At 40.0% G+C, this 12,605-nt stretch overlaps 1 protein-coding gene across 7 annotated transcripts in view; it reads left to right on the top strand.

Moving 5' to 3' along the window:
• HECW1 (HECT, C2 and WW domain containing E3 ubiquitin protein ligase 1) overlaps positions 1 to 12,605 on the top strand; it is a 254,267-nt gene that overhangs the window by 147,145 nt on the left and 94,517 nt on the right. For 5 of the 7 annotated variants that reach the window (XM_054273221.1, XM_054273222.1, XM_054273218.1 and 2 more), the window contains one exon: positions 9,365 to 9,443. In XM_054273221.1, coding sequence (XP_054129196.1) covers positions 9,365 to 9,443 — 79 coding nt within the window. The remainder of the gene's footprint in view (positions 1 to 9,364; positions 9,444 to 12,605) is intronic. The other 2 variants (XM_054273223.1, XM_054273219.1) reach the window with 1 other exon arrangement.

The raw sequence follows: 12,605 nt of genomic DNA, 5'->3' as shown, positions 1-12,605 counted from the left end.
TTAGAATGGGTTACCCAGAGAGCTTGAGGGATCTCCATCCCCAGAGATACTCAAAGCTGAACTGGACAGGGCCCAGAGTAGCCTGCTCTAAGTTGGACCTGTTTTGACTGAAGGTGGCTTCTGACTGGTCAGGTGACTTCAGGAGATCTCATCCAACGTTGTTTATTGTATGGCAGTTTGATTACAATCAGTATTCCCACAAGCCCACTTCACTGGAGAAGGCTGTTGACTTTTTAAAGCCTGCTGTTCTAGAAAGCAGAAACCTAAGAAAAACAAAACATCAAGTGCTGTAGACAGCAGAAGCTAGTTGGAAAACAAAGGCTATTTTTAAATAGAAAAGATTAAAATAAAACAGCCACAAAATCAGACAAATAACAAAACAAGCAAACAAAAAAAAAAAACCCCATGGGTTTGCTAAGGTGAGGTAAGCAGTTTCTGCTGAGTCTAATGGATCTGCTAAAAGGAGAAACACTGAGTGTGAATGAGGCTGCATTAACTCACTGTAGATACTGTAAAAGCGGAATTTTATTTTTCTTCTCAGCTTTATTCTTTCTGTGGCATCCTGACTTGAAAAATGCTCTCTGTAGTGAAATGTTTTATTAGGAATTCAGCAAGATTGAGAGACATCTGAAGTAGCACAGATATTTCTCTACTTTTAAATTCAGACTATAAATCTACAGTTGCCTCATTTCTGCCCAAAGTGGGACCCAAGGTTGAAAGTAAAGTGTCTGTAACTCACTTCTGGAGATAATGGCATTCATAGTTGAACTGGTATTTGAGGCATTCATTTAGAAGAATGGGCATTGTTCGCTGCCTAGCTGCTTCTTTTATGGTGCAAAGGGTCATTGACTCCCTTGTCCAGAGCTTTGTCAGCATGACTAATGCTCTGAGCCCTTCTTTAAACAGGCTTAGCTGAGAGATCCATTCTCTCCCTCACTCTCCCTCGAGTGTCAGCATTACTCATGTGTGCACTCGTCCCACCCAAACCATGACAGAAGAGTGAGCAGCTTCTGAAGCTGTAGTGAAGGCAGCTGCTGATGGTTTCCTGCCTTTCAAAGACATCTTGGATGTGTCAGTGTTTCCACTATATGTGCCCTATGTTTTGGTGACTCCGGCCGTTTCATAGGCAGAGAGAAATGGTGCAATTTTTTAATTCTCCATACAAAGTGTTTTCATGAAAAGTTTGATTTTGAAGCCTGTGGGACAAATTTTATACAAAATTACATTATCCAATCAGTGCCCAATAGGCCTCTTCATCTGTCAATGGCAAACTTCCCATTATTTCAGTGGCTTGCAGGATATTGCTTAGGTGTTCCAGGGAGGATAATATTTATGAGCAGTTCTTGCTGTCAGAGTGCTTAACTACATTAATAGTCTATGTATGGACCTGTCAGATTTACAGGGCCAATACTGGTCTGCATTAGGCAGCTGCCTGATGTAAATCTGATCATAACAACAGATTTTCTTAGAGTTTTTTTTTTCTGGATGGTGGTAACTCTGGGAAACACAAAGTTGTTTAGCAACCACAAGGAGCCATCTTCCCTGCTAACTAAACTGCAGTTTGTTTTGAACATTGGGTCTGTAAAATACTGTCATGGTTTGGACCACTTTAATCTTGCTGAGAGACTTCTTGAGGCTCATGGGGTCATTGCCACCAAATAACCAGCAGTCTTAGAGCCAATGTGGGGGCAGTTGGTGGGATGTGCTGCAGAAAACAATCCTCCCCAAAGTTTGATAGGCATAAGTGAAATATCTGCTGCTTAGAGGTTGTCCAGCCAGAAACAAACAGCAACCCAAAGCCTACCACATGCATGTGTGGTTATCTTTCAGCATCTGAAAATCTAAGACTATTTAAATAAGGTTTCAAAGAGTGAAGGAAGATCAGAATCTCTAATGAAAGTCTTTCCTCTGCTGCCAAAGAATAATTGAAGTTTATTAGGCAGGGCTGTTGAAACAATTAAAAAGCTGCATTTATTAAATTTTTGGAAGAAAAAGATTTTGGACTCTATGGGAGGTACTGATTTCTTGCCTCAGTCCTTGATATTGTTTTAGTTGGAAGTGTTTGCTCCCAGCATCCTTATTTGAGATTCTGGTTATACTGAAAGAGCATTCTAGGCACGTAGGATTGGTTGGGGAATATGAAATAGCTTCATGCCAACATGGAAGCCTCCATATACTTGGCATGTATTCTCACTGGATGTCCTCTTGTCGTAAGCCTGTTGCTAGTTGTCTTCTAGAGGATGCCACTGGGGCACTTCACTAAGCAGCAGGAATTTTTTCAGTATTTTAGTTTGGCCGCCACAGTTTGTAATCTAGTATCTGGTGAAAAAATTCATAACGTTTTCCATGAGGGAGAAAAATTTTTATTCACTACTTGCTACCTATTTAAAGGGTTTCTAGGATGAGAGTTTTTGGAATGAAAAACTTCTGTGTCCTTGGAATAAATAAAGTAATCAATAAATACTGCTAGAGGGTGGGGCAAAAGACGTGTTCTGCAGAGAGAGGGTAATTGTCATATGCCCACAAAAAACAGATTCTCTACTGAATTAGGGAATGGCATTGAGAAGGTGGTGTTAGAAATAGATTAGAAACTGTTGTGAAATAGTTGATAATTGTTAAGCATGTTCTGTTAGTTTGGTTGTTATATTGTAAAAGGGGTTAAAAGGATAGGTGTAAGAAATAAGGTACTCAACGTACCATAATGCACCTGTGTGCGCCACCCCCCATGCAAAACGAGCCAGCCTGGACAGAGCTGTAATGGGCCAATCAAGGGCCTTAAACCTTCGTGCAAATGAAGGATCCAAAAAGAATCCAATCCAAAGGGACAAAAAACAGGATAAAAAGGTTGCATCTGACTCACTATATGTGTGCTGCTCCACCTGGAACATCGGGGACATCGCTGCTGAAGGAGACCCAGCGCTGGCGCTGCAGCATCCTCTACGGGAATGCTCTTGCTCAGCCTGCAGGCCCCCATGCTTTAGGCCTTTCTTTTTCTTATAATAAATGCTGAAATCACTTTAGTACCAGGAGCTTGTTCTCGTTTTTAGCAGTGGTCTATTACAAGGCTAGAATGCTGCTGACCATGGCACATGGGGAAGCCTCTGTGTATGTGTGTGGTCACATCCTTCAGGGACGGGAGCTGACGGCCGAGTGCCCAGCAGGAGTGAGGCTGCTGCCGGAGAAGCTGGCAGCTGTTTGGAAGCACCTGATAGAAAAATACCACTGTGCCAGCACAATGGCTTAACAAGCTAACAGGATAAGTGGAATATATTGCATTCAAGAGCTGGATAATTCTGTTAGCAGAGTGGGGGTTGCAGCTGAAGCACTGCCACTAATTAGGGGTAGATTTTCAAAGTGGTGCCTGGGATTATAGACAGACATAATTCTGCCAGTGGCAGTCAGGGAGCTCAGATCTGTATTTGTTCCTTTCAGAATTCGCCCCTTGCGTCCCAGAGCAGCTTCTGCACTGAAGAAGCCAAGTGATGGTGTGAAAGGAGGCACTTAGTCTGTGTTTGCTTAGTGAATTTTTTTACAAAACAGTTCATTTTTGAATTCTGTACCTGGGAGGAAACAGGAATATTCACTCATTTGCAGATCTACTGAGGAATTCCCTCTCTAAAGAAGATGGTAGAATATGAAGTGTGAACTCAGGATGATGTCTGATTTTCTCTTACTGTGATAAGGTGCTTCACTGCTGAGCTGTAGAAAATGTAAGCCTTTTTCCACTTGTTTTGAAGAGTTGACCAAATGTTGAGCATTAAGTGAAGTCAAGAGTGCAACAGTAAAAGCTGACAGAAATAGGTTAGGGGAGAAAAATTTGTGAGGACTGTTCTGGACTCCTGTGCAATGTACACTCTGGTCTATTAGAACAATAGCTCCAAGCTGGTTTAAACTGAAATCAGCAAGGCTGTTAACCTTACTTATTTTGCTTTAAATCTGCTGGCAAGTTCAGTGGTCTTGAAAAGCAGAGAACAGAGAACTGGAGCTTGAAGTAAGCATAGTGCAGGCAGTGACTGGACAGACTGTCTTTTGCACTGCAATACCACATCTTTAGCTCTGACACATCTAGCAACACCTTTTCTGTTTGCTGATGCACAATTTGGGACTAAATTGAGTCTATTTTTCACTTTTGATTTGAACCAAGCACAGGTTGTAGCCTTCCCTTTTTGTAATGCTCTAATCTACTGCTTTTCATCCTCAGAGCCAGTGTGTACAAACAGAAAGTATTTTGCTGCTTTACATTTGTGGTTTCCAGCCTTCTTTCACTGTAGACTTGATTATAGGTCTGAATAGTACTACTTGGAAGTGTGAGCTTTTCTGAATACTTTGATATGTCCTTAGATCTACTTTTTAAAAGAAAAGCTCTTGTGGATACATAGTATTACCCCAGCTAGAGCCTTGCCAGTTTACAGTACCTGACTGTTTAATCTGTGTTAGATATTACTGTAGTTACAATCTGGGTTTGCCAGTTTACAGTACCTGACTGTTTAATCTGTGTTAGATATTACTGTAGTTACAATCTGGGCTATCATTGTAAAATATTCTTGGTTTCAATTAGCATCTTGTAAAATGGGAACTTGATTATATGGAGCATTAGGTCATGAACAATGTTCACCATGATATAAAGTCAATGAAAGCAAACAGGTAGTGCAGAACTGATTTTAATATCTCTGTGATTTCCTCTGTTTAAATGAAAGAAATACTGACCTGTGGGATGTAATTTATATCAGTTCAATGCCACCATTCTTTTGCAGCAGCAGCCACTGATACAGAAGTGCTTTGGCTGTCAGTGAACAGTGAGATTAATTAATCTAGGTGTTTCTTCTACTTATGGGAAAAGAAAATTCACTTAGCTTTGTTGAATCTCTTCAGGCAAGCGCAGTGGCCATAAATGTCCTCTTCCTTCTGATGGAGGACAGAAATCCTTTCCTTCTGGAGAGGAGGAGTGCTACAGAGCACTAAGACATAAGAGTGTTTTCCTGTGCTGTGTGTGGAAAAAGGAGTAAGTGCTTGTATTTGTCAGCTGTGCGTGTCTAGCTGTGGTAGGTGCACATTATACAATCATATTTATCCTGTTTTGTATCAGCAGGACTTTAGGAACAGTTAAGGTTTGCTGCACAACAGACAAACATGCTAAAAGGAATTTAATGCTGCAAAGGAAGTTTTACCAGCATGCTGCACTATAACTGGTCACTGTGGTGTCCAAAAGCAGGTTTTCTAGTACATCACCAGGTAAACACAGTTACAACAATTAGTTTTTTCCAGACCTGTATTCACACTGTACCTGTGTCAAAAAGTATTTGCCTTATCATAACCTAAGCCACTTTATTTTCAGGAGCAAGAGTATTGTCCTGGTTATTCTTCCACATATTTAGGTAGACTAGTGAAGGGAAAGGTATTTTAGGAGATATTTTTATTACTTGTGAGAGTCTCTGTTTCTGGCTTTTTGCTTAGACAAATTTTTAGTGATGCGCTTGGAATTTTGCCTTGGCAAGAACTGATGGACTCTAATACTTTGGGCTTTCTCAAGATGATTACTTTTTTCATAACACATACCATGGCTAAAGAGAAAAGGAGTCTCAAGGGCACCCTTTGCTAGTGTGAAACCTGCCTACTTTCTCATTCAGGGTCATATACCTTTCTTGTAGCATTTGCAGGAACTACTCACAAGGAAAAGTGATTCCAGGACAAGACTATTATTTTTAGCTTTCAGTCTTCTCCTTTGGTCTTGTTTTTTCTCTGTACCAAGAAAATGAAAAGCACTACCAGAGCTGGACTGTTTCCTGAGGTGAGCAAGTCCCAACAGGCTTCAGTCTGGCCTCAAGTGCCCTCCCATGTTTCACAGCTGGCCATCACAGGTGCTGGTAGTCATCTTTCACTTCACTTCAGAGGCTGAGAAACTCTATCACAGACCAGAAGATTTTACAGTGTGTGTTTACTGGAGAATATTTTAAAGGAAGTACTGATGCTTCTCTTAGTGTTTGAATGTATGTGCTGACATCAGTGGCAATGATGCTGACTCCAGCTACATTCAAAGAAATCAAAAGGAGGTTTGAACCCAGTTCAGGAAGCCTTTGGTTTTTGGAGAGAAATTCAGCTAGGCTTGAAGTTGCAGCTCATGTCCCATTTTATGTCTTGATATAGCAGAAGTGTGTAGTAAAAGCATATTAATTCTGTTTTGTATCAGCAGGACCTGTAAAATAATTAGGCTGAGTTATGAAATGTGCAGAAATGGCATTATAAAATAAAAATATCAAGCTAATTCAGACTGAACTCTCACTTCAAGGGCATAACAAAGCCCAGAAGTTATTGAGGGAAAATGACATTTGTTCCTTTTCATGTGAAGGACTTCAAGCCCATAGGATGTCAAGTGATGAGATGAATGTTGTCTGTCTGTCAACTAACTGTGTTTTAAGTAGCAGTTGAGAAGATAGAGGGGTTTTTACCTCCTGATGAGTAAACTCAAGCTTTACTTACAGTGATAAAACTCCCAATGTAGTTATATTGCAGCCACTAAAATCAGTCTGGATTTCCTTCATGATAAATAGCAAGCAGGAACAGTGTGCACATCCCTCTCTCAGGCCTAAAGATGAAACCCATTTGATATGGCTGCTGATGAACTCTGGTGACCACTCACCCTCTTTGGCCCTGCTCTGCATCAAGTGCAGCTTTGTCCTCATTGATGGGGACAGTCTGATACTGCATTGGAAAACAGTGAATCCAAACTGCAGCAAATAGCTCTTCTTATTTTAAGAAAATCAGACTTAATGTTGGGAGATTTGTCTCCCTTACTTCCTTGCTGTTCTTTCTGACTTCTTGAAATGCCAATATTAAAGTATAATGACTTTCTTAGCCTTCCTATTACCCTTCCTATTCTTTGAGAGAGGATGTTTGCCTGCTCCTGAGCCTGCTCTGACATGTGCCCTGGCATGCCTAAGGACCCTATCATGAGAAGGTGCTCTGTCTGTGTGAGGAGAGTGCAGACCAGTGCCTTCAGACCACTGGAGGATGAGGAGCACAGATTTGTGATGACAGCTACACAGGAGGCTCAGTTGTGTGAAGTCTTTAATGGTGCATCACAGGCCTCAAGCCAAAGGACAAAAGCTTCTCTCCTTCAGCCTTTTTGCCCTGCTTTCCCTTTCTCATCTGCCTGGCCAGGAAGAAAATTGGAAAAGCTTCCAGCAAGTGTTTCATTTTGCTAAGGTTAATTGCTAGGCATTCTCAAAACGCCTGGCATGCTGATGTAGTGCTGCATCTTAGAGAGTTATGCAGGGGTCACCTACTGAGGATGGAACTTGTTGGCACAGCAGGGCTGGCTTTTAGTACCCTGATTGTATGGCTGAATGGTGAGCACTTGACAGGACACTGTGGGGTGCACCTGCTTCACGGAACAGATGGACCCTTCAGGAGCAAATAAATTTATTTTGTTGTTTCACTTATGGGACTGGATGTGTAATTACTCCCCTTGTTGAAATGGCAAGCTTTGCTAGTGCAAGTTTGACCATGCTGAGGATTCTTTGCTTTTTATCAGGATTTGTGACAACAGTGTATTATGACTGTCTCAATATAGTTTCACTAATGTAGATATGGCTCATGAAGGGCCATTTAATACCAAATATTTTAAAGTTTTGAACAGGTTGGCAGGACCCCATCAATCCACCCCAGTTTGTTCAAAGTGTAGTCTGCTGAACTATACATACTGGCATAATGTATGACATACATGGCAGGTCTAAATAAAACCCCAGAAAAATCTTAAAGGACTATAAAAAAGCACCTTTTGTAAACGTGCACATATCTAGGTTGGTTGGCTCTGTTGCTATCCTGGACAAAATCATGAAAAGACCCTAAAAGTAAGCATTAAAGCATAATGTGTAATTATTATCAGGCAGTGACATAGCATGAAAAATACCTGCTGACAAGGAAATGTCATTGTTTCTTGATGGGGTCACCACTTTGGCTGGTAAACATTGTTGAGTTCTTGTCATAAAATTCCCATAGTCACATACATTCTGATCTAAATGTGTGTCTGTCCAGAAATCAGTGGAGGCTTCAATAAGCATGTTGAAACTGACTTTGCTGAGAAGGCCAATAGTGCAATTGCAACTAATTAGCTGTGATCCAATAGGTATGTTTCTATTGGAATTTATTCATAGTCCTGCCCTGCTCAGTGCCTTTTATCCCGTTTTGACAATCTGGGAGAAACAAAATGCTTATGACTCAAAATGAGGTCCAGCATAACCCATTATTTTATAAGGATGTCTAAATTCATCCATGTATTTTTGATCTAGATCTCATCCATGTGAGGTTGTTTAATCCCTGCTAGCTGGGCTAAGTACTCACTTGCCCAGGTTTTGCACTATCTGGGGGCAGAGAGCAGCTTGTCTTCTAAGTTAAGCTTGACTACACAATATTTAATATACCGAGCAATGAGTCACAGCTGAGTGGGACTTCAGTTGCTGTTTCCCATCAGAAACGGGAACTTCACTGCATAAATGCTGTTTTTCTTTTTTGGCTGAAAGCTGCGTGGCAAGAGTGACATGGAGCTGCTGCTTCCCGGGGGCAGAGCAGCACTTGGTTTGACTCCAAAGTCGATGGGAAGCAGTGCTCATAGCACCCCCTCCCTGCTGAGCTCGGAGTCTGACACCCGATGGCATCTCCTCTGCCCTGCTCAGGGGCTCCACACAGAAACTGCTGCTGGTGGGCTTCTCCCATGGGTGTTCTTGCTTCCCAGCTCTGATCAAGGCCAGAAGGCAGCTTGGGGCCTAATTTGCACAGCAGCAGCTCACCAATAAACTTGCTGAACCAAAGACTGACATTAAAAACTGAACTGTGGAGTACAAACAGTGATCTGTGGATTTTTAGGGGATTTTTCCAGTTCAACCTCAATGCATATGGTTAGCATAATTCACAGTAGTTTTTTTGCTCAAGGTGCTAGTAATCTCTCAGAAGTCTTTCTCAAAGGTATGCAATAAACCTCCTGGAGCAAGATTTTCCACACAAGTAATAAGGTCTTATAAAGATGGAAGTTGTTTCAAGAGGTGCTAGCCACATACTCATCCTTATGTGATACTTTTATCTCCTGACTAATAAGTAGTTCCTTTTTGGGTGAGGAACTGCTATATTAAAAAACAGTAGTATTTTTGCATCATTATGGTTTTTTAAGGGAGAGCTTCCAGGCAGGGATGACTTAGGCCATGAATGGTTAAATTATTACCTAGATAAAAACATGGTTTTGATCCCTAGTCATATAATTGATTCTTAGTTGTAAAACTAACTATGAATCTGTAAAAAAGACAGTTACTAAGCAATTTTCTGTTCAATAGTTGTTGGAGACTACTCTTTCTCATAATTCTTTATCTCCCAGCAGATTTTTAAAAGCATCACCAATGAAGACTCAGTCCAGGGACAAGGAAGTCGGAGATTGATAAGTTTTTCACTGTCAGGTAAGTCACTGCTGATAAGTGTTAAGCCCAAAGAGTTTGGGACTGAAGTTACTAGAACCTTTTATGTACACACATGTGTAAGTATATGTATGTATATATTTATGCATGGATTCTTTGTCTGTACTAAAAGTAATGCTGAGACAAAGAATAAAAATCTATGATTTTTGCCACACTCATTTCCTTCAATGAGTGTTACGTGCTTGTTCTTGTAAGTACTTGTTCAAGTAGAGTTCTGGTGCCATATTAGGTTTTTCTGTTTACAATTAAATATGTAGGTCACAGAAAGCAAGATCAAAGGCATGTGCTTTATTTACAGAGCAAAATGGATTTGTGGTAGTACTCTGTTCCTTGGAAAGCACGTTCCACAGTCATGGTCTGGACTTGAGGCAGATCCATGTGCTGTGGTGCAGAAGATTCTCTGTATTGCTCAAAAGCGACTCTCATACTTCTTGAGCCAGAAGACTGCTCTCATTTATTTGCATTTCATGAGGAATGCTTAGGCTCATTACTTGGCATGTCACTGCAGGTTTTAAAGGCTTGATATGTTTCCATGTAACAGCTATGAGCCATTTGATCTAGCTTTGGTAAGAACAACATGTAAATCACGTCTGTAGACAGAAACCAATTTGTCAAAAGAGTGGTTATGAACATGACTCTTATTTTGGAGTCTTATGCTTGCTGGTTGGTTTCCATATTTTTTTAGCTCCTGGAAGACCAAGAGAAAGATGCTTGACTTGACTTGGAAATTCTTTGAACAGGTAGTACAAAGTGTTACCCTAGTTCAAAAGTTTTACAGGTGTGGGCCTTTAAGTGTGAAGTCCTACTCTTGGACAAGCATCTCATTATATGATTGGTTTTGGCCATATGATTTATTTCAAGCTTCCCTCTATTAAGGATGCATGTCAGTGCTTTTCCAACTTAGGCAGCCAGTGTGGTTCTTGAGAGGTTGTGTATGACACATAGCAGATCAGACTGACATTGGACAGGGCTTTTTTAACACATGGATTACGTTTGCCAGGTTGCACACTGGACATCCACCCATCAGTTGATAAAACCACAGGTTTAGCTCAACAGAAATAAAGAAGCATTAATATTTTTTAATGTCCATAAATAATCCTAAGCAGAAAATGTGGCCCAGAACTAGTTACATTTTTTCATTCTCTCAGATTCTTTGGCCTAGTAAGCCAAGAAGTGTCAATAGTAATTTGTGGTTTCAAAAGCAGTAAAATGTGAGGTCAGTGGGCCCTTTTATGAACTAGAGTATCTAATTTGCACTTTGATTGAAAGTATATAAAGACCATACCTCATAATGCGTGTGGGATATCTAATTCATGTGATTCACAAGCAATTAATCTGCATATATATAGCATCCATATTAACAACATCATCATAGCCAACTATATGAAAAGCTTTGATAAAATAGTTTGGCAATTATTTTATCAAAAATCTAAGTTATCAAAATAGCTCCATTTTAGTCTTTCTGAAATTAACAGATTAACACATCACAAGGATTTATTTATTACCTTCTTAGTCAACACCACAGCAACAAAATGTTGTCTCTCGCAAAGCAAAATTATTGCTATTCCTATATCTATTATGCTTGCTAATAAAATGCAGATGAAGGCAGACCTCCCAGAGGCATCAGAAGGAATTGGGATTCCTTTCCATTTGCACCCCTATCTCAGCAGTAACCCCTCTACTGTGATGAGTCCTTTTTGCTCATACAGGGTTTTCCTTTTCAATATCTGTATTTTGGTATACTGTCATCTTCAGTCATTAGTTAATACAGTCATTACTTAAAAGTTAGGTTTCCAAATTATGATTGATTTAGTTGCAGTTATAAAAAAAGGGCTGGAGTGTCATTAATGTGACTGGAGCCCATTGCACCAACACAGAGGAACCTAAGCAGTCCGTAATCTAAAGAATGCAAGAGGAGCTATGCCTTCTGCCATATAATTTTTTAGAAGAAAAAGTTATTAGAATGGGAGAGAAAAAATCTCAAAGTAGGCCAAATCATAAGAAATGCTGAGCAACATGAGTGCATTTCAGCTGCCTTGTATTGCTTTCTCTACCACTGAGAGAGTCCAGTGAGACCCTATGTTAAAATGAACTGTGTGGAAACAGGTTTTTTTTTCTAAAAAGTTGTTGACAAAGTGCTTTATTCTTCCTGTAGTTTATTGAGTATTTGGTTGGACAAAATCCAACTGTTTAACTGGAGGGTATTTTTCAGAAAAGATTTCTGGATTGAATAAAAATGTCAAACAATGAAAAAGGTGTAAAATGATCCTTCAAGGCACAAGAATATGACTAGCTTCTTGAGAATGGAAACAGCAGAGAGTTTGCACTATGTCACTAGGAGAGCTGTTTACTTCATGTTTGCTTCCTTGAGACTGGAAGTTATTCCTGTGAAAGGCTGGTTTAGATTAATAGGTTCACTGGCAGCACTGGTCTCAAAGAAGATAATTTCCCATGATTAAGCTTCTTAATAATTTTTATGATGACTGTATTATTATATCTTTCATTAATTAAAATACCAAGAGAAATATTTTAAGGCTAATTTAGCTAGACTGAAAAAAGCCTTTAAGGAAAACTCTGCATTTACTTTGCAAATGTGCCTTTTCTCCTGTCCCCAGTGAATGTCACGCTTCCAATAAGGTGGCTGAAAAGCATCAGAGCTCTCTTGCATGAAGTACAGAAGGAAAAAATGTGCTAAGCTTCCTGAGATGTACCAGCTACTTCACTTGCAGGTTCATGGTTTAACAGCAGCATAATGCATTTGCTGAAAGCCCCTAAAACCAGTCTTGTTGGCTGGTATATTTAGAAAGTGTTATCATGTGGTTTGCATAATATGCCTCCTAGCTCTATACTGCATCAAATAAATTTTTCCAGGCTTTAATATTTCACATATCTCATGTTTTTGCACACTTTATTTATAAGTGTCCTTGGGGAGCAAATTACCAGAAGATCTGAATATTTCACAAACATTCAGGCATTTATCTCCATCACACATCTCTGAGAATCTTGTTAGTTGTTTTTGTGTGGTTTTCAGACCAGACAGTCAAGTAATAACAGTTGTCAGTTTATAGAAGATAGAGCATAAATCACAACTGAAAATAGTATAAGGTCTGCTAAGGGTCATTATTACAGTAGCTGTTAGCATGA

The sequence above is a fragment of the Melozone crissalis genome, unplaced genomic scaffold, assembly GCF_028551555.1.
Source record: "Melozone crissalis strain CALT ecotype California unplaced genomic scaffold, PUWL_Pcris_2 ptg000016l_1, whole genome shotgun sequence".
In the NCBI taxonomy this organism is placed as follows: domain Eukaryota; kingdom Metazoa; phylum Chordata; class Aves; order Passeriformes; family Passerellidae; genus Melozone; species Melozone crissalis.
The sequence above is the reverse complement of the archived record's forward strand: the minus strand, read 5'-3'. Positions and strand labels throughout refer to the sequence as shown.